We start from the raw sequence: 23,226 nt of genomic DNA, 5'->3' as shown, positions 1-23,226 counted from the left end.
AAAGCTGATTCGTTGGACTGCACTTTCCACTTCTCTTGTCTATGGTTACTGAAACGGTCGCTTTCACTGCTGGATGCAAAACTGATTAACTGTCTTAAAAGGGCAACACTGATAGAGAATTGTGGGTAAAGCTGTGCAGATAAGTGTCCAACTACTGATTTTTCATCAATATTTTTGTCTTGTCTTCAAGTAAAAACATCTAAACATCCATTAAGCTAGATTTTTAGATGCTTTTGTTTTTATTTACAAAAAATCACATTCAACGAGAACCACAATGATTCTTTCTACTTCTATACTAAACGCTTTCTATTCTGACTGCAAGCCTCGATTATGTATAAATTCTTAGAATAAACCCAATATTTTATCAAATACAAAAATATTATGCTTTAAGTCAGTTTTTTCAACCCAATTAGCTAGCTGTCAATTCTCTTCACCAATGACTAATGGTGTGTTCACATCATGTCGGAATTACCGTAATTACGAGATTCTAATTTGTAAAAGTGGTCACGTCTTCGTAGAACTCGTAATTACAATTTGAAAACTCTATAATTCTATGAAAGCTCCCACTGGACAGTCCTGATGTCATGTAAAAAGAGCCAATATGGCAGCGGCCTCAGTAGTTAAAGATAAAGGTTGACCGATATATCGGTTTTGCCGATTAATCGGCACCGATAACAGATTTCTGGATCTATTGGTTATCGGCAAAAATCCACACCGATAGTTTTTCCCTGTTGCGTCCGGTGCTGGAGCGGCTGGGAAGGGTCCGCTGTCGTTATACAGTATGAAAGCGGCCTCTAGAGGCGAAATAAAAACCATTCCTTCACTGACGCCTTGTGGTGTTTGTTTTGACACGTGAGACTATACTCTGCATGGAGTGAAACACTTCAGATGCGGATTTAAAACATCAACAATAAAAAGGTATGTATACAGTACACTATAGTACACGTTGTCATATCATTATAAAGTATTTAATTTGTTGACTAGATGCTGCATTAGTAGAGAACAGCAGTATGTTTGCCAACAAGGCGGTTAGAACAGTGTGACAAAAATACACCCAAGTCCTACCCAAATTTTAAATGTCACGATTGTTACCATCTATTACCATCTATTTGCATTAGTTTATATCCAGCTGGTCACATTTATGCATTCCATTAGCCAGCTAAGTTGCATATTTAAAGCCTGTGATGTGAGAAAGCAAATTAATATCTTCATTCAGCCAAGAGAAACGTATAAACAAATCAGAAACGCATTTGATTTCAATTCATTTTATTTTTTATCCTCACTGTAATACGATAACTTCAGATCGATCACATTCTTGCGCTAAAAAAGGCTAGACACAGTGCAACAAATACAGTTAACATAAAGCAGGTGTCTCAATATGCTTTTAAAGTTCTTTTTAATTAGACACATCATCTAAAAAACAGCACTTCTGCTCGAGACGCTGAATAAACAAAAACAAAGGGAAACAAAGACGTTCGTCTAGTGCGCGCTTACATAGAAAAACAAATGGATGGTTGCAAAAGCGTTCGGTGTGAACAGCCCCTTACAGTTGGTGGAGGTCTTTGGCCATTGCGTCTTGCTCTCTTATAAGCGTTTCTCAGATTATGAGTTGTTTAAATGCTTTCTTAGGAAAGATGTTCAATTTGGAAATCTGTGTCTCGAGATTCTCGCGTTCGGTTCCAGTCTGTTGTGTTCTGTCTGATTGAACAGCCCCTGACCTGTGCTCATAGTCTGAGCCGCTTCACCACCGAGTTCAGCCGAATACCACTGCTGTCTGTGAATATTGCTACTCTACATACAACTGTACTGAATAAAATACAATGTGGTATTTCACTGTTATTATGAAGCTTGAGTCTGGAGTAGTAGGAATCAGTGCAAGTGTAACGCCATGTGAACTGTCTATTGAAGCGTTTTCCCCCCTCATTTTACTTTTGACTTAACATTTGAGAATATGGACCGACTAGATTTTGTTAGAGTTTTTTAAACTATTTAGTATGAGATACACACAAAAACAGAAGAAATCAGGACGGGGGCAATATTCACAGCACTGTATATTGGATAGATATTTTAAGCATTTCTAAGTAAAACAGTTATCCGATGGCAAAATAAGCTAAGTGGAAAAATATCAGTATTTTTATCGGCCTATAGTTTTATAGTTGTTAAAATCGGTATTGGTATTGGCCAAAAATGGTCATATAGGTGCATCTCTTCTTATTAGTCTCAAGTTAAGATTAACAACATGTTATAACCAGACTGATCACGCTGTGAATTCGTCAACAGAAGTTGCTCACTGAAATTAAACCACGTCCCCCACTGGCTGTAGCTGGAAGTGTTTTCAAGATGAAATGTCCACAGAGTGGCGCTAAATGAGAGTTGTCTTTTTAGTTGCAAATTATGTAATACGGTTAACAGGAGTGCATATTTTATTAACCCAAACCCCAACCCTAAACCTAACCATCAGTGGAGTGAAAAGGTTATTTTAGAGCAAAAAAGCAACCTCCGATTCACTTTTACCATTGTTTATGTGAATGCAATTCCTTCCTGGTTTCTACGGGACCAGAACACGTCTCAGAGATTGCTAAATCGGTCGCACTGCAGGAAAAGGTATACATGTTGAATAGATGCAGAAATGTCTGACGGGGGATGCCGCTTGATAGTAACTTGCCAGAATGGGGTCGATTTCGGAGCACATGAACATTTGGAAGCAACATGTCAATTGTGATCATGTTGTTTTTGACGGCAAATTTGAGTGTGGTCTCCTGTGCACTTTGCGTGAATTTTGCTTTGTGGATGCACATGTATGCAGCCTATGGTTAGCATCAGTTACTTATGAGGTTTCTTAAAGGGCAGCTGCCTGTGTAGGCAGTAGACAGCAGTGCAGCTCACTAGGTTTTGGAACAGATTCATAGTGTTGCTTGTTTGGAGCCAAGTCATCTATTTAGGAATTCTGACTCACCTTAGGCAAGTACTGTAGTTCAGATCTGTTGCTCAGCCACAGCAAGGGTACAACAAAGGTTTGGAATTATAATTTTTTCCAGTACCAGAAACACCCTCATTGCATTTGAATGTTTCAGCGGGGGGTTATTAAAACATCTTCTGTGATGTTCAAATCTGACTCATTCCTAATGCAATTAACATAAACATTCTGGAGTAAACTGGACAGTTTTTGTCTTTAACGGGCCTTTAAGTGGCCTCACTTTATAAGATAAACAGGGTGATATTTGTTTACCACCCATTATAAATTTTATTTTAAACAGCTTATGTTAACATGCTATTTGAGTCATTTATATTTGATGGAATAAAACCAATTTTGAAAATTAGGAAAATTGTTCGTCCAGCCATTACATGGGGATTTTAAAGTCATGATGCATTTCTATTCTTTTGCATTTGCTGAATATCAGAAACTTTGCCTGTTACCTGCTGACCTCTGCTTTCACTAAAAGGGATCATTCCACTATTACAATAGTCTTGCATGATGCTTCATACTGTAACTCGAGACGTTTGAAAGAAAACTCTGAATATGGCCGATGGCATCACTAATTATTGGATTCTTACTCATGGAAAATCTCTTGATGCCTTGGAATGGGAAATTCAGTGCTCGTGACAGTGGAAATATGCAATCATCTTTGCTGTGGATTGGTCATTGGCCTGAAATTGAAGGTGGGACAGCATAGCTTTACTTTGTTTTGTTGTGAGACTAATTACTGTTTGGGAAGTGCAAGCTGCTTCCTTCCTGATATGGCTTGTCATGTCCTACAAGTTGGATATTTGAAGACAGTCGAAAGATATATGGCATCCATAATGATTTACATAACAGCATTGAACCATTTTACGTCATAGTCTCTCAATAAACAACCAATAATTAATCTCTGAAATCAACATAAATTTGACTTTTACATAATGTATCTTTTTGTTTGTCTGATTGCTAATTGTGAACATTGCAGACATTCTGTCAATAGTTTCTGGAACATTTGGAACGTTCTGATTTCTAGTTTTTCTAGTGATTTGTGTGGTTGCATGTGGGATGGGAATGTTGATTGATTGACAGTTATGGTTGTGATTCCAGTTCCTTAAACACAGTAAAAGTTCTTCATTCACTTTGAGTGGATTAGGATGGTAGTAATGATGCTCTGACTGATTCAGAGTGAGTAAATAGATTGATTCTAAAGGCCAATGGGTGTCCACGTTGAAGATCACTCTACGCACAGTATGTTTGACGCAAATTGCGTCATCAGCACAGCCGCGCGGCTTGACCCTGCTTAGATTTTCTTGACCCGCGCACTCGGTCCTCGGATGTGCGCATTGCTGACTCATATGCCTGCTATTGACTGTAGGCTACTAAAAGAGTATCACAAAGAAGTTGTAGTGGGCATGCGTCAAACGAGTTCATATTCGCTCGCGGACAGAAGAGTATACACACAAAGGCAACGTGGTCAACCAGGCACGAGCCGACTGCCCTTAACCAAAGTATACCTGGGCCTTAACTGATGACATTGAGACTGATTTTTCTTCCAAATTTGGAATGCCCAATTCCCACTACTTAGTAGGTCCTCGTGGTGGCGCGGTTGCTCACCTCAATCCGGGTGGCAGAGGACAAGTCTCAGTTGCCTCCGCTTCTGAGACCGTCAATCCGCACATCTTATCACGTGACTCGTTGTGCATGACACCGCGGAGACCCACAGCATGTGGAGGCTCATGCTACTCTCCACGATCCACGCACAACTTACCACAAGCCCCATTGAAAGCGAGAAGAACTAATCGCGACCATGAGGAGGTTACCCCATGTGACTCTACCCTCCCTAGCAACCGGGCCAATTTGATTGCTTAGGAGACCTGGCTGGAGTCACTCAGCACACCCTGGATTCGAACTCGTGACTCCAGGGGTGGTAGTCAGCATCAATACTCGCTGAGCTACCCAGGCCACCGATTTATGAGTCTTTTTGACTGATTCATTAAAAAGAACCTGTTCATTAGACTCATTCATTTAAAGGGATGAGATGATATATTGAATTTCGATATATGACGAACCAAAAAAATGACGAATCATATTGAGGCAAAACTCGATATTTTGAAATGTGAAACATTGTTTTCTGTCCATGTGATCATAAATGAAATGACCCGTCAAATATCATAATCTCTCTATCGCTTGATTTTACCCTACTACACTTTTTCCTACACTGTTACAGGGTTCGCACAATCTCCTTAAAGTGCTTGAATTTAGCTCTTAAAATTTTTAATACTGGAATACCTGGAAAATCGCCTTGTTTTGTTGAAAAGTGCTTGAAAGGAAAATGGACCATTTCTTCCGTGTAATGTGTGTCCATCAAAGATAAGATCCAGCACTCCACTTTCATTGAATAATGTGTCTTTTAATATCCTCTCTGTTCTTTACAGTCAGATAAAAAAGTAAAAAAACAAATATGAATTTTAATCACAAATAGCACGAATGTGCTAAAAGACCAAGACTTCTCTCTCCTTAATAAATGAACTGCAACACCTGTGCGAGTCTGTGAGATGCACGTTAAACTCTTAAAGTGACAGTACCTTTATAGCGCTTGTTATACAAATGAATGTAAACTTAATGTTATTACTTGTAAATTGTACACATTATTTCAAACATTGACAGCTCATATCATTATTATAGATACAAAAAAAAATATTATAATATTATTAAAAAAATAAATATACACTTTCATGGGGCCTGGGTAACTCAGCGAGTATTGACGCTGACTACCACACCTGGAGTCGCGAGTTCGAATCCAGGGCATGCTGAGTGACTCCAGCCAGGTCTCCTAAGCAACCAAATTGGCCCGGTTGCTACGGAGGGTAGAGTCACATGGGGTAACCTCCTTGTGGTCACTATAATGTGGTTCGCTCTCAATGGGGCGTGTGGTGAGTTGTGTGTGGATCACGGAGTGTAGCATGAGCCTCCACATGCTGTGAGTCTCCGCGGTGTCATGCACAACGAGTCACGTGATAAGATGCACGGATTGACGGTCTCAGAAGCGGAGGCAACTGAGACTTGTCCTCTGCCACCCGGATTGAGGCGAGTCACCACGCCACCACGAGGACCTACTAAGTGTGGGAATTGGGCATACCAAATTGGGAGAAAAGGGGATAAAATAATAATAATAATAATAAAAATACACTTTCACATACTTTTTCAGGACAGGTTTTTTCAGTTCTGTTGCTTGTTCTGCACCTGATCAGCCTGAATGTAGCCCACTATAGTTGAAGGCTTATTTGTTTGTGTTCTTTTCTTATAGTGAAAGGTATATGAGAAACTCTTAATATTTAAACTTTGAGCATTTATATTGTGTATTAAAGAACTTTATTTTTATGAGAAATTATAATGTGCATTTTGCGCAAACCGAGATAATATCTAATTGTAACCTCATATCGTGTATCGAAACGAATTGTGAGATAAGCATATCGTCACATCCCTATTCGTTTATGATTCGGACTCTAACGAGAGAGGGTGGCAATTCTACAGAATCCAGAACAGAACAAGTGGATTGTGTTGTTGTCCATTGGGCCATTAAGTGCTGCTTCAACCATTAAGACTGTACAAAATCCAACTCCTGCAACAAATATGTCACTCCAGTATGCTCCAATAAGTGTCTTCTAGTATGGTAGTCCTGATCCTGTATGAATAATACCAGAACAAAATAGTGTGCAAACACTGAATGTTTCAGAATTTACAGCAGATGTGTGTCCGATTGTGAAATTATTTTGGAAGAAAAGACATTTGCTGTCAGCCCGTTTAAATCTGCTCAATCTGAAATAATTGGTAGAAATGCATGATTAGAGTTGCATAACTCTGGTAGATTATCTTTAAAGGAATAGTTCATGCAGAAAAGAACATCTGTCATCATTTACTCATCCTCATGCTATTTTAAACCCTTTTTTTTATTTTTATTGGAAAACAACATTTTGAAGAATCTTCATGCGGCTGTTTCAGTTCATGGTCTTGTCCATATGACATGCAAGTCTTCTGAAGTCATACGATATTTTTGTGTGAGAAATGGACCGAAATTTAAATAGTTATTCACACTGATAATCTTCCCCTCCTCCAAAGCTCTCAGATCTATTTCCTGGATGTATTCACATTTAAAAATGGTGGCAGTTTTGAAAAATAAAATAAAATAAAAGTTTTCATTTCAGTCTGTTACTTACAGAAATGGACCGAAATTGAAGTCCAAAAAACAGGATGAAATTAAAAATGTTTTTTTGGCATCAGACCTGCCACCATTTTTGAAGGCGAACGGAACCACGAATGAGATCTTAGAGCTTTAGAGGAGGGGAAGATTACCAGTGTGAATAACGACTTAAATATCGGTCCATTTGTATGATTTCTGTTTTTGTTTTTTTTAATATTTGTCCTTTTTGGAGTGTGTACTTATTTAAAAAAGAACTGTAAGAAGTCCCTTTTGTGTGCCAAAAATGGACCCTTTTGTGTGCCATGGAAAAATAATAAGCATTGGGTTTAGAATAACATGAAGGTAAGTAAATATAAATTACAGAATTTAAATTTTTTGGTGAACTTTTCCTCTGAGAGATAAAGGAGAGATTTACAAATAGCATGAAAACCCACCTTGGGCTATGCTGTTCATTAGTCATGCTATAGTGCAAGAAGATTTGCTCAGTATAGGGGGACAATTGTAATTATATGTGGCATTTCTGTGTCAATGTGCACATGCTTAAGGTCAAATGGTCCCTTCTCATCCTTCATAACACATATAAGCTTTGATGAAGACAACGGATGCATGTGTTCAGTGTTACAGCTCAGTGTAGGAGCAGCTTCACACTAAATATGTAAAGCCATTCCACACATTTTGCCTTCGTTTGCTAGTTAGTTGCGTTTTCTCTACTGCTCTGATCTGAATCAGTTCTGATGTTGCTTAATTTTATAATATTGTGAATATTCATTATATTGCACAGTTCTGGTGTTATGGTATAGTAGTTTGCAATGAGGTGAGGGGGTGCTGTCCACTGGCTCTGTCAGCTCTGATTAGCGGCTGGACGCTACACTAGTTAGTGGTCCGTATTCACCCCCACTCTCCACTCTCTGCACTGGCTGTCTCATGCACACTAATGAGGGCTGAAGGCACAATGCCACTGATTTCTGCTTCTAAATGCAGATTAGCCATAGCACAGAAAGAGTCAACCAGCATATGCAGACTGTGTATGTGTATATGTTTACCTTTTTTTTTTTGGCACAAAGATTTATTTGAACGGTACTTGGTAGGGTCTCACAAATAAACATAATTATGTCTCACGTTGCAGTACTTGTTAGAGGATCAAGATACCACACTTGTTTGGATGTGTTGCTTCTTCAAGCAGAAAGTCATTGCATAAGTTTTATGGTCTGCTCTATGATATCGAGGGAAGCCTGATTGGTCCGTGCAAGAGATCCGCTGTGTGTTGTCCTATATCTGGAACACACATATCTGGCGAAACGTGGTTGAAGCACACGCACACCTGCGTACTCCAGAGACGGGACAGTGCAGAATGTTTCTCTTGCGCAAGTGGTGGTTCTGCGGTAGCTCGTGCGACACTCATGTAAATATGCTTCAATCGTGCATATTTTTTTATTTTTTATTTTTTCTCCCCAATTTGTAATGCCCAATTCCCAATGCGCTTTAAGTCCTCGTGATGGCGTAGTGACTCAATCCGGGTGGCAGAGAATGAATCTTAGTTGCCTCCGTGTCTGAGACTGTCAATCCGCGCATCTTGTCATGTGGCTTGTTGAGCGCGTTACTGCGGAGACATAGCGCATGTGGAGGCTTCACGCCATTCTCCGCGGCATCCACCATGTGCCCCACCGAGAGCGAGAACCATATTGTAGTGACCAAGAGGAGGTTACCCCATGTGACTCTACCCTCCCTAGCAACCGGGCCAATTTGGTTGCTTAGGAGACCTGGCTGGAGTCACTCAGCATGCCCTGGATTCGAACTCGCGACTCCAGGTGTGGTAGCCAGCGTCTTTACTCTGACTACTATTATTTAGCACTAATAAACCGCTAAATGCGAGATGATTATGATTACATTTGCTTTGCCAGCTGGAAATTTCGCTTTGGCGGCCTCCGAAAAGTATTTTCGGATTCACAAAAATCTTCTTAAGAATTAAGGAAAATTATGGAATATGTTATAAGATAAGTTTGTAAGAATGTTCCTAAGTGCAAGTCATGAAGAACATAATCGATTATCGGCCTTTTTCCTCGTATCGGCAGTTATAGTTATCGTATCGGCAAAATCCACAATAGTTCAACCTTTACACACTACCCATACAACTCTTACTACTTCTGCCATATCTGTCTATGGCAGAAATACTAAGAGCAATAATAGATGAGTGTAAACATGATGGACTGTCTTTGAATGCTGTTGACTTTGTCTTTTGTTCTTTATTTGTCCACGTGGAACCCGTGTGTCCTGTCCTGGTTTGGCACTGACACCTCTTCACACACAGGAAACAGCAAAAGGTAAGACTCGTGTCCTTATATTTGTTATTTGTTTATCTTTCACCATGTCCTAACCAGACATGATACAATAAGATTCCAGCGAAAAGCAATCTGCCTGTCCACAATGAACGTGAAACCGCTGCGCAACGCGCCACATTCAATTAGTCAGAATGTATATATGTTATATATACACGATCAGCCACAACATTAAAACCAACTGCCTAATAATGTGTAGGTCCCCCTCGTGCCGCCAAAACAGCACCAACCTGTGTCTCAGAGATGATATTCTTCTCAGCACAATTGTACAGAGTGGTTATCTGAGTTACCGTAGACTTTGTCAGTTCAAACCAGTCTGGCCATTCTCTGTTGACCTCTCTCATCAACAAGGTGTTTCCATCCACAGAACTGCCGCTCACTGGATGTTTTTTGTTTTTGGCACCATTCTGAGAAAATTCTAGAGACTGTTGTGCGTGAAAATCCCAGAAATACTCAAACCAGCCCATCTGGCACCAACTATCACCCATGTGATTATCTAATCAGCCAATCATGTGGCAGCAGTGCAGTGCAGTGCATAAAATCATGCAGATACGGGTCATGATCTTCAGTTAATGTTCACATCAACCATCAGAATGGGGAAAAAATGTTATCTCAGTTATTTGGACCGTGGCGTGATTGTTGGTGCCAGATGGGCTGGTTTGAGTATTTCTGTAATTGCTGAATATAATTAACATCTGCTAAACATTACAAACTTACAAAGATCAGATTTACAAACATTCTAGATCGTAAATGTCTCAAAGACATCTGCTGGGTCTTCCAGATGAAAACACACACATCAAATAGACGTCTGGGTAATGTAATTGCGCTATCAGGGTTCAGTTCAGTAAGTGATTCAAATGTTTATTCAGAAACTGAGTCAAACAGTGAAGAGTTTGTCAGACTCTTACAAACCAGTAACTTGTGATTTTGTGAGTCTTTACACTGTTCAGTAAAAGATTTGGTTCAAAAGAGATACTACACACGTGTTTATTGCCCCTTGCACTGTGTGCTAACCAACCACGACGAGCAACAAGACATTCTGATATTCATTCGGTTTCTGTGGCATTGCACTGGTTAGCTCCGCCCATTGAGAAATTTCATTGGTCCAAAATCCTGCTCCAAATAACTGCATATTAAACATCAAATATTTTCTTATTGGCTGTTATAGCCACATCATGCAGCATTTTTGTTTTCAGTGTGAACGAAAATTTACTTGATGTGTCACTCTTAACATCAAAGTGTTTCCACAGCGCAATCAAAGGACATATTTTAGTCACAAGCATCGTTTTACCTCCTGCATCCTTCTGGTGGATCATCAGATGATTATAAATGTCTGTGTGAATGTCTCTGGCCTCAAACGTCTCATAAACATCCACAAAGAGCTGCAATGTGTGAGGCAGTAAGCAGACACACAGGGCCAGTGTAAACGCATTCAAAGCTGCATTGTTTCTGCTCTGCTCTCCCCCCTCTCACTCGCAGAAGGAGTACTCGCATTGTGCTTGGCACACAGACAGGCTGCAAACTAACGCTGGAATACTAGCAAAGGTTCCAGGATTCTGGAATACTAGCGATTTTAGTTTTTTTTTAATTATTAGTATTATTTTATGATTTCTGGAAGACGATGTGACAAACAATATTCTGAATAGTTGCGACTGTTGCACGTGCTATTTCAGGCGTTAACTGTGCTTTTAACTGTGCAGGGGCACAAAATAGATGTAGTATTTGCAACGCAATAAATGCAGCATTCAAGGTAATGCGAATGTTTATATTGCATAACCCCTTATTTTAGTTGAGGTTTTTTAAAATTGTCGATTCTTTTTAATGCGAACAATGCCTCATTTCTTTGTAAATTAAGATTATTGTAAATTGCGCCTTATTCACAAAAGTCAGCACTATTTACCTGATGCAATTAACGTTGGACTATTAATGCTAGTGGAGAACTGGAAATTTTATTCACATATTGATTGATTTTCTCCCAATTTGGAATGCCCAATTCCCACTACTTAGTAGGTCCTCGTGGTGGCGCGGTTACTCACCTCAATCCGGGTGGCGGAGGACAAGTCTCAGTTGCCTCCACTTCTGAGACCGTCAATCCGTGCATCTTATCACGTGGCTTGTTGAGCGCGTTGCCACAGAGACTTCACGCCATCCACTGCGGCATCCACGCCCAACTTACCACGTGCCCCATTGAGAACCACTAATCGTGACCATGAGGAGGTTACCCCATGTGACTCTACCCTCCCTAGCAACCGGGCCAATTTGGTTGCTTAGGAGACCTGGCTGGAGTCACTCAGCACGCCCTGGATTTGAACTCGCGACTCCAGGGGTGAAAGCCAGCGTCAATACTCGCTGAGCTACCCAGGCCCCCCGCAGCTAACTACTTTTATGTTTTCTTAAGTGTAGCTTGACTGTAGTTGAAAAATTTTTTTTTTTTTTTTTTTTTTTGGGGGGGGGGATTTTTCCCCTTTTTCTCCCCAATTTGGAATGCCCAATTTCCAATGCGCTCTAAGTCCTCGTGGTGGCGTAGTGACTCGCCTCAGTCCAGGTGGCGGAGGACGAATCCCAGTTGCCTCCGCGTCTGAGACAGTCAACCCGCGCATCTTATCACGTGGCTTGTTGAGCGCGTTGCCACGGAGACATAGCGCGTGTGGAGGCTTCACGCCATCCACCGCGGCAACCACGCTCAATTCACTATGTGCCCCACCGAGAACAAACCACATTATAGCGACTACGAGGAGGTTACCCCATGTGACTCTACCCTCCCTAGCAACCGGGCCAATTTGGTTGCTTAGGAGACCTGACTGGAGTCACTCAGCACGCCCTGGGATTCGAACTAGCGAACTCCAGGGGTGATAGTCAGCGTATTTTACCACTGAGCTACCCCAAAAATTTTCCCCAAACCTGCAGCACGGTACAAAACCTAAAAACTTAATTTTATCAACACTTTGACCTGTTTTTTCATTGCTCCCTCCTCTTTTGATTGAAACAATGCAATTGTGTTTAACAGTCTGCAAATACAACGAGAGTGTTTACATTGATTTTAAACTCTTGACTTACTGTTCTTAATCAGAGAACATTTGTGTCAAACCAATTTTACAAGTTCTTTTGTCTGTTACCCAGTGATCCCCAGAGACTGTGAGCAAGCAAATGCACTCATAATAAATTCCATATCACTCCAATACAATTTGAATATTATCTTGACCATGACAACATAATCAAGTTTGAATATGTGTATTTTGTCCTGTCTTTGGTAGATTTTGTTCACTTGAATGTTCTCATTGAAGTATGCTTCAAACAATTGAAAAAGTCTGCCAATGGAACAAAATGCATTTTTTGGGGGGGGATTTTTCCCCTTTTTCTCCCAATTTGGAATGCCCAATTCCCAATGCACTTTTAAGTCCTTGTGGTCATGTAGTGATTTGCCTCAATCTGGGTGGCAGAGGACAAATCCCAGTTGCCTCTGCGTCTGAAACCATCAACCCGCGCATCTTATCACGTGGCTTGTTGAACGCGTTGCCATGGAGACATAGCGCGTGTGGAGGCTTCACGCCATCCACTGCGGCATCCATGCTCAACTCACCACACGCCCCACCGAGAACAAACCACATTATAGCGACCACGAGGAGGTTACCCCATGTGACTCTACCCTCCCTAGCAACCAGGCCAATTTGGTTGCTTAGGAGACCTGGCTGGAGTCACTCAGCATGCCTTGGATTTGAACTAGTGAACTAACAAACTCCAGGGGTGGTAGCCAGCGTTTTTTACCACTGAGCTACCCAGGCCCCCAAAAAATGCATTTCTATTGTAGATACATGCAGTTTTGCTTCTCAGGTAAATCTAATTTAAGGAATGTTTAGATATTTTTACTGAAAAACAAGTAAAAGAGATCTGATTTTTTGCTCTGTAGCATATGATGAACAATTATGCCTTTGGAAACTCCCAGTTTGATAGCTGTTTTGTTTGTCTGGGGAAAGTTTGGTTTGTGATTTGAGAGAATGCAGGCCTGTATCCTGCTCCAGTATGGACCAGACAACAGGACCGGTCCATACAGCCTGTTGCTCTGGAAACAAGAGTCATCAAAAGCAGGAATTTGTACAGCTTTCTCCAGATTTATGGATTGGAATTACCTTTGCCTTCACAAAAGGCTTTTTCCCATCAGTAATGACTGCTGTACACAAACTCTGTAAGAATGTGTCTCAGGATAGAGCAGAGGAAAAATTTATTGCTCAGAGGTTGCTCTTTCATAGCTCGGGGTGACTTACTGGTGATCTCAGTTGTTTCATTGAAGTATCAGCTGAGACAAGATTTCATAGGGTTATTCCATGTCAAATCAACTAAATTACAAAAAAATAATACTTTTTTCTGAAGAAAGACAAACATTAATGATGATAAAAGTCCAAATGTTAAATGTCATGGATCAATATTCACTTAGTAATCCTTTTTTTTTTTTAGAGGGGGGTCAAAATGGGTATTTTTGCCAAGGATTTTGGAGCAAAACTACAGGTAAAAAATAACCTTAAAGGTTTCAGTGTCATTATTGTATTTTGTACACAGATATAGGTAGGTCTATTACTAAAATCAGCTGACTTCAGCACCCCTTGTTGCATTATATGCCAATGGCGGGAGTCCAAATATGGGAAAAAAAACAAATGTTTTGTGTTGTTTTTCCAAAGTTGGAGTGTCTTTAACTTCAGAAGTAGTGAAAATATCTTAATATTCTTTTAGTTTCTGGTTCTGAACAAACTTTCCTTTTTGTATCTTAATTTTTACTGCCCTATATGGTTAAATCCCAGAGATATGGTGCTCTCAATGTGGCTATATGCAAAAATCGTAACATTTTACCCATTTTTAAAGGTCGAAAAGCAAATGTGGGTCACATGGTATGAAGCTAGTTTTTCTTGTCTCACGAAACTAGAAATTTACCTTTATTTATTTACATAAAAATTTGAAAAACTCAGTTCTTAAGAGTCTAAAAATACACTGTTATCAAGAATAAGCAACACATGTGGCTCTTCAGTTAGTGCAATGCATATATCTAGTTTTTGGATTTCAGAAATGTAAAACTCCAAAGGTGCTGAAACTCTTTGTTTGCATTGATTTTCTTATTACAAATATAAAAGATAAGTGCAGTCTGATCGAGTAAAAGTGTTAAATATGACGTGTTTGAACTGGAACTGTATCATTTTCTCATTCAGTCAGTGTGTTTGTCTTTACTCAAGCAGCATCATGTTCAGTCTGGAATAATTCAACACATTAATTCTTCTTTTGTCTGTGGGTATCTGACCCAACCAGCATCAGCAGGAACATGCCAGAACTCGCTCACATGTTCAACTCTCTTTCTGTCTTCTTGTACAGGTGTTTGCCTTCGACCACTGTTTCTGGTCCATGGATGAATCCAATGTCCCAAAGTATGCCGGTGAGTCAGTATCAAACATGACCACACAGCTGACACAATCACGTTCCCTTTACACTGCTGGAGAAAGTCACACACTAGAAAAAAACTTTCTTATTCAGATGTATTCCACTAAAAATATCTGAACATCCTTAAAACAAGATACATTTACTTGAGAAGCAAAATATATCAGAGGATTAGGGATGTCAAAAGTATCGGTATTTCTGTACCAAGTAAATACTAAAATAAAAAAGATGTCCCGATCTCCGACCCGGTTCAGTCCCCACGTGCTGTCTGACTGACACACGATTGCTTCAAATGCTCACACGCTAATGAGCACGTGCTGTTACTCCTTTTACACTGAAATGGACAATTAATCAAATTAAAATCATGATATGTCTTGGATGCGAAGACATATCATTTTTCTCCCAATTTGGAATGCCCAATTCCCAATGTGCTTTTTTTTAAGTCCTCGTGGTCACGTAGTGATTCGCCTCAGTCCGGGTGGCGGAGGACGAATCACAGCTGCCTCCGTGCGTCAACCCGTGCATCTTATCACGTGGCTTGTTGAGCGCGTTGCCACGGAGACTTCACGCCATCCACTGCGGCATCCACGCCCAACTCACCACGTGCCCCACTGAGAACGAACCACATTATAGCGACCATGAGGATGTTACCCCATGTGACTCTACCCTCCCTAGCAACCAGGCCAATTTGGTTGCTTAGGAGACCTGGCTGGAGTCACTCAGCACGCCCTGGATTCGAACTAGCGAACTCCAGGGGTGGTAGCCAGCGTCTTTACCACTGAGCTACCCAGGCCCCCTGGATGCGATTTAATTAAATAAATATAAAGTCTGCATGTGCTGGGCGCTTTAAAGTGAATGTGTGAAGCCGCTCATATGCTGAAAACACCACATAGTGTGCTGTACTTGTAGTAGATGACAGAAGAGAGCACACAGTGAATTTTAAAGGTCTGTTTATAAAGCTGAGTGGTAATTAAAGTCGTTTTTTGAAAGATAATTTGCCACTGTAAGGATATATACAGTCAAGTTCCATAGAAAGTGCTGCAGATTTCAGTAGAATTTTACTTATAGAGTTATTCCAAAGGAAAGCGAGCAAAAGTATCCCTTCGCATAAAAATGACATACTGTATATGTGCACTGAGCTGCATTAGTGCTCAGAAACAACATGCAATCTTGTCTTGAAAGGTTTTGAATGCAAACGCTCCAGGTCTGGCTTTATTTGGCTCTTTACACAGCTGGCTGATTCATCATGGACATAAGAATGTAGAGATTTGTGCATCTCAGCTTCGCCGGAGCATGATCTCACAGGCCCTTTGCCGCCTTCACAACACTTATTTTAGGGGTTTTCCTTGAAAAGTTTAAGGGATTTCTCTTGAAAACTGTCATCATGTACTGCCTGAGAAGATGCATTTTTGAGAATCTGTCTCTTTGCCCAGCGCTGTGTTCTAAATAAAGGCCACGCTACTGAAGATCCAGCTGCGAGCGCATGGTAATGTTGTGATTGTCACAGCTGCATTTATTTGTTTTGTAGGTCAGGAGGTCGTGTTCAAGTGCCTTGGGGTGGGAATACTCGACAATGCCTTTCAAGGATACAACGCCTGCATTTTTGCCTATGGACAAACAGGTACTGTTACAGAAAGATGCACTAATCGCATTTCTTCCACTATGACCAAAATGCGCCAGTGCTGCGGATGGGTGATGTTACGTTCAAGCACAGGTTCGAAAACATTGTGAAACAGAAGAAGCTGCACTTATTCTCGGCTTCACGTGAAACTGCAGTTTCTTGCACCGTTTTCCAGCAGTGGTGCTCAACCGCTGCAGAATCTACAGCCCCACGGCAAAAGAAAACATATTTTCCTGAGTTGAAAATATGTCCGGTTGCGTTCTGAATTTGCATTGCATTCTTTCAGATGAGTTTGTCCTTGTAGGCAGAACACATCAACATCCAGCATGTGTATTCTGAATCACAAACAAATGACTCTTATGAACAGATTCTTTTTAGTGAGTCAAAACAGACAGCGCAACCAGGACTCATTATGAACTGGTTCTTTTAATCAGTCGTTCCAAAAAACTAACGAACTGACTGACTGAATCTCCTTATGCCAAGCTGGAGTTAAAGATACATATTTGCAACAAGTTGTTTTTTGTAATAAATGTTAATTTATATAAAAAACCAAACATTAGAAAATCAAATTTCTCAGTTAATAATCAGAGTAATGGCAAGTAGCATGTAAACGGGATTAAAGAGGTTTGCCCAATCATGTAAACATCTTAATTATTCCTTATACTCTGATTATTGCAATAATCAGAGTATTGTTGTACATGTAAACATAGCCAATGAATCAGTCGTGCGTCCTGTGAGAACACTTTAAGGAAACAAAAACATCCTCTTTTCAAAACTCTCTAGAGAGGTTTTGGCTGGCATTGACATCCCGTTATTCTGCATGACAAGAATAAGTGCATGAAAGACATTTATTGTTGTAAGATTACTTGTGATCACTCATAAAAAAAAACCCTGTAAGATATCAGCTAGTGCCGACAACATAACATACAAATATATTTATTTCTCACACTCTCAAAAACACAGGACAAGGAAATTCTTCTTTTAACATAGTTTTATACAGTGCCGGAAAACATGTCCAGGTCACATTTCACCACAGAAAAAAAATAATAATAATCATTTCGTAAAAGCTATCCTATTGTATTAAGAACCTGCACCCTCCTTTTGTCCTTCTGGTCATTTTTGACCCGTATTAAAAACCTTTCAAAATGCATAAATTCTTGATTAGAGTACAACGGCACTAAAGACCCCCTCAACGAAAATCTGTTTTATTGTGGTCCCAAGGTTTATACTGATTGAGAGTTGAACATTAATGGAGTGACATCATTAAAAAAAAGTTTAAAACCTTGACAAACACTGGCTAAGTATGTCTCAGTTTACGTTTATTTCAATCAGTTTTGGCATTTTATAATATCTTAACTTTAATACAACAATTTCTGATTTATTCGGCCATTGGTGGGGGGGCTTTTCCCCCATTGTTTACCCTATCATCTAAAATTATGTAAGTAAACTTATTTACTAACATATTACCAGTGCAAAACTGTAAAAGACACTCTATGTGTGTGGTTGCATGTTTGGTGATGTGCATGTGTGCACAAACCCGTTTGAGAAGAAAGTATGCAATTTGTGGGAAAGATGCAGTACCCAGTAAAACAGACAGGGGAGCTAGAGAACCGTATGGGGCTAGGGGCAAAATCTGGGAAAATGTGAAACATGATTAGGTCAAATTTTATTAATAGATGTAGAAATAGAACATCTAGAAAAGTCCGACAATGAATGGTCACAACAGGTTCTTCCTATACGAGTCAAAATTGATTAAGGTAATGTAAGGAACAGTTTGTTTTAAAGTTTTTTTCTCTTAAACAGTTATATACAAAAACTAATTTTCTTTTTGATTTTGTTTGATTTGATGTTTTTGACCAAGTCACAACATTTGGTTCCATTACCAAAAACTATGCAGTATTTATAACTTTATATCTTTACCAGGGTTCCAACACGTCCTGAAAATCCTGGAAAACCTGGAATTTTGCAATGCTGTTTTCCAGTCATGGAGAATGAGAAATACCTAAATGTCCTGGAAAATATATTTTTTTCTATCCTGGAAAATATTCTAGTATAATGAAACTGTTTGATTGTGTGTGTGTGTGTGTGTGTGTGTGTGTGTGTGTGTGTGTAGTAGATGACATTGAGCAGAGCGTTCTGAAACGTGCAGCGCATACAGACTATATGTTTATTTTTATGGGGTTTAATAATCACACTGGGACATGTAGCAAACTGCTTATCAGGATGTGAGAAACTACTGTCAAAAACACACAAAAGCTAAATATAAATGGACACGTGAAATGGGAAAAAGATCATGTTTAATGCAATTAAATAATATTGTATTAAAGCAATATCTCACATCTGTGATGGTCTGTTGTGCAGTACTTCCTTTAACAAAACATCTCCAGTGTTGTTTCGGATTGCACTGTGAGGATTTTGTAGAAAAGCACTTAATTTGATACAAATAATGTGATGTTATGTTGAAAATAATAAAATTTTCATTTGATTATATTTTTGCAAATTAATTTGTTTAGACACCATTTCTTTTAATGAAATTTGTTTAAACTGTTGAATAACGAATACAAATAAATAAAACTCCAATAACCACAATTTTAATGATCTCTTGTGTTTTTGCCTAAATATTACAACCGCGTGGCACATTAAATGTCCTGGAAAATTGTGCCTTGAAAAGAGTGCCGGGTCAAAAATGACCCTAAGACAATAGGAGGGTTAAGGATTTTTTGCATTGTGATATTATTTTCATGACAAATAAGCATATTTCCCCCCTAAATTCTTAATATTGTAATGCACAAGCATGTTTTAATTCTGAGGTTTTCTTGAAATTCCCATTTTTTCCATAATTATTTGTATTAGATTCTCCTTTCTCTAATACAGTCATTTTTTACTGTAAAATTACTATAATACTGTAATACAGTGATTTTTCTAAAGCAGTACAAAAAATACTACTGTGATATAGTGTAAATAGAAAAAGATAAATAATTTAAATATTTTAAAGTTTTAATAATAATACATTTGTAATTATTTAAATTGATTTATTTTATTTATTACATTTTTTAGTAATAAATATTTTTTTTAATATATATATATATATATATATATATATATACACACCATTACAGTAATGAGAATTAGATTTTTTCCATTATAGTATTCAGAATTAAGGGGACAAATGCTCTTAATTGTCATGAAAATAAATTCACAACAAAAAGTCAAAAAGGCTTTTTTTTCTTTGTTGAAATCATGTTCATAATCAGTTCTCGTAACATTCAAAAAGTCATGAAGTTTCAACCTGATATATCCATGCTCGGTTTTTTTGAGTTATTAAAAGGCGTTTGTATTCTCTCAGACAGAACATCAGATTTAAAGTGAATTTAATCTTCCTGGCAACTCCTGGAACAGGAAATTTCTGTGTTTGCAATCACGCTGTTGAATCGCTCCTGTCTCGTCCTATCCTCCATACAGACACAGCGCATTACCTCTTTCCTTGCACTTCCTGTTCTAGTTCCAATGTTTTGTCATTCAGCTCAACCTTTACTTGATGGACGACCTGTACAAACACATCTGCTGTATGATAACTGCGCCCTTTAAGAGAGACCCAAGCATTGATGTTCTTGACATATTATAAACAGTTTTTGTGGTCATTGAAGCACAAGCGGACATCACACTTCATGCAGGCAGATGTTGTAAATCCATCCTTTCAGTACCTACATCTGGCTCTTTTTCTGTCTTCATCGGCAAATGCCCACATTATCTTGCCGAATGCTGGGGGGGTGGGACGTTGCAGCGCATCTTTTTGTCTTTGGGAGCTGACGACCACTCTTTAGTTGTGGATGGTCTGCCTCTCTTGCAGTATTGATCATTAGTAAGATTCTGTTTTCTTAAATCATTTTCTGTACTTTCTTCATCACTATCACTGTCCTCTGATTCAATTTTAAAATCACTTGTATCTCCATGAACAACTGCCTCCAACACATCCTGAACTGATCCTCCTTTTGTCAATGGCATTCTGAAAAGATATAGAATATGCCCTTCTCTTACCAATTGTATGCAATGTGATATATACAATTTAAATAAAACAAATTAATTCATGAAACAATAATGAGAAAACAGCACAGAAAAGAGCTGAAAATAATTTGGAATAGTTTATATATGATTTACTGAATAGGTTTCATTGTGTGAGAAATATAGAAAAAAGTTTGGCCTATAATGCCCAGCGTTGCATTTTTGCGACACTTAAAAAAGTGGTCTCAGATTTAAGCAAGTTGATAATTTCAGGGCATGTAAGCTTTTTCAGTCGCATAACATGTTAGGAATTAAGAAAAAAATATTTGGTGTTGTGACAAGGAGGAGGGCAGGGCCAGGCCGTGACTATGCACGCCCGGCCCCCAATCGGGCTAATCAGCTGAGGAGAGGGATAAGTGCAACGAGATGCAACGAGATCCTCCTTTCCATCGAACCCTGTTACATTGCTGCCGAAGCCCTGGATGGAGGAGTGATGCACCGTCGTAGAGTCCTCGCCACTGCCATCCACCCCAAAGGAGCAGCCACGGCCATCCACCGGGAGACGGAGGAGTTGCTACCGGCCGCCTGGACGCTGAGGAACAGCCGCCATCCGCGAAGGGAGGAGGGGCTCATTGCCAGCCGCCTAGAGTGGTGGGGCCGCTGTCAGGGGCGGAGGAGTTCCCTACCGGCCGCCAAAACGCGGTGGGGTCGGAAGAACGGCCGCCATCCGCAAGGAGAGGAGGGGCTCACTGCCGACCACCTGGAGTGGTAGAGCCGCTGTCAGGGGTGGAGGAGTTCCCTACCAGCCCCCGAAACGCAGAGGGGCGTTCCGTCCACCAGGGGTCAGAGGACTGGCTCCGGTCCGCCCGGGGAGGAGCGGCTGTTGTCCGCCAGAGGTGTGTCTGGGAACCGGCGAGTACGTTTTTCGTTTCCTGTCTCTCTCTCACTGTCACTCCGCGTTGGCCTTTCCCTCTCCTCTTTTTGTTGTTTTGTTTTTCCCTCCCCTTGTCTCCCTCCCAGGTCGTGGAAGGTGGGGAAGGCCTGCCGGCAGGTCCGGACAGAGGGGGGGTTGGTGTACGTCATGCCGGGGGGTGTATGTCATGCCGGGGGTTCCCCGGCCTGAGGCAAAGGAGGGAGGAGTGTGACAAGGAGGAGGGCCGGGCCATGACTACGCACGCCCGGCCCCCAATCGGGCTAATCAGCCGAGGAGAGGGATAAGTGCAACGAGATGCGGCAGTTCGGGAGAAAGAGAGCTATATGCAGCTGCCCTGTATGCATTTACGTTTGTGTGTCTTTGTGTTTAAGTTTATTAAAAACATTACTTTGATGCTTCGTCCAGTTCCCGCCTCCTCCTTTCCCAACCTTAACCCTGTTACAGGTTTATGTCTTTGTGCAAGCTGGAACCTTTTTGTTTAGACTTAAGCAAGCTGTGGTAGCTAATGTTACATAAAGTTTTTACCAGTATTAAATGAGAATAAGGTATTATTTGATTGCTTTGTAAAAATTGTGCAATTCTGCTACGCTGGGTCTCTGAGGGTTAAGATGTCTTCTGACCTTTGACATGTGCTGTTGGTGGTCTGCTCTTGTCTGGCAGGCTCTGGGAAATCCTTCTCCATGATGGGGAACGGCAATCAGCCAGGACTCATCCCGAGACTCTGCTGCTCGCTGTTCGAGAGGGTCGCCAAAGATGAGAACGAGGCCCATTCCTTCAAGGTGGAGGTCTCGTACATGGAGATCTACAACGAGAAAGTCAGAGACCTGCTGGATCCCAAAGGGTGAGCAGAAATGTGCTGTGGAAGACAAAAAAGTGAAATATTGCCTGTGACCATTTGCATTAGAATATGTCTCTATTTCACCTCTTGCTGTCATCACTGTGTGTGCTTTGGCATCATATGGCTTCTAGAACTTCGTTTGACCCCTTAATCTGCTCTCATCTCAACATTGGTGTCCTGTTGGTCAGACTTTTGAAAGTCAGAATAAAGTCTGCTCCAGATTGCAGCCTAATTTGACCAATCAGTTTGTTTTGTTTTTACGTGCCATTTAGGGGCTGGTTAATATCAGCTGATATCGAAATGATAGTCCAGCACTGAAAAACCCATTTCAAATATGGCATCTCAGGCCACTTCCACACTAATTCGTTTTTATTTGAAAACGCTGTGGTTTGGCTGAGTTTACGCCTCCCGTCCACACAAGAACGGAGTTTTTCTCCACTGAAAACGGAGTGTTTCGAAAACGCTCTCCGTTACTTCATACCAAGGATGCACCGATCCATTACCTGTTTTTAACCGGATCTGGTATCGGCCCGATTATCCCGATCCAAATCCGATAGTGTTGGTTAATCATGGTTGTTACCATCAAGCTCAAAAAATGGCATAGAATAACTGTAAAAACACCATTAAAGTAGTCCATATAACTTGTGCATTTTATTCAAAGTCCCTTGTAGACATACGATAGCTTAGTGAATCTCAAAAGTCTGCATTTAATAAATGAATAAATAGTCTGCATGCGCAGCGCACTTCAGTAACTGAGCGCTGCTTTGTTGTGTCACACTTGTAGCACGTGCAGGCTGATAACGCACTCCTTCAATATGTGAACGCTCCACACGAACTACATCTCAGATGTACATACTCGATAGTTCAGTTCACTTATAACATGCATTGAGATCGGAACCGGTGAAGCAATTTACCAG

The 23,226-nt window shown here is 40.3% G+C and overlaps 2 protein-coding genes across 2 annotated transcripts in view; one reads left to right on the top strand and one right to left on the bottom strand.

Annotated features, from left to right (window-relative positions):
- The window catches only part of LOC127453218 (E3 ubiquitin-protein ligase znrf2-like), a 425,349-nt gene that overhangs the window by 121,030 nt on the left and 281,093 nt on the right, over positions 1–23,226 (bottom strand). The gene's annotated exons all lie outside the window — the stretch shown is intronic.
- Positions 1–23,226, top strand: part of LOC127453078 (RNA-binding protein 24-like) — a 111,289-nt gene that overhangs the window by 8,900 nt on the left and 79,163 nt on the right. Inside the window, exons 3-5 of the mRNA XM_051719117.1 lie at positions 14,852–14,912; positions 16,443–16,535; positions 22,132–22,312. Of these exons, the coding sequence (XP_051575077.1) occupies positions 14,882–14,912; positions 16,443–16,535; positions 22,132–22,312 (305 nt within the window). The 5' untranslated portion in view covers positions 14,852–14,881. The remainder of the gene's footprint in view (positions 1–14,851; positions 14,913–16,442; positions 16,536–22,131; positions 22,313–23,226) is intronic.

This window comes from Myxocyprinus asiaticus, chromosome 15 (assembly GCF_019703515.2).
Source record: "Myxocyprinus asiaticus isolate MX2 ecotype Aquarium Trade chromosome 15, UBuf_Myxa_2, whole genome shotgun sequence".
Taxonomy (NCBI): Eukaryota; Metazoa; Chordata; class Actinopteri; order Cypriniformes; family Catostomidae; genus Myxocyprinus; species Myxocyprinus asiaticus.
This window is presented reverse-complemented; position numbering and strand designations above follow the sequence as displayed.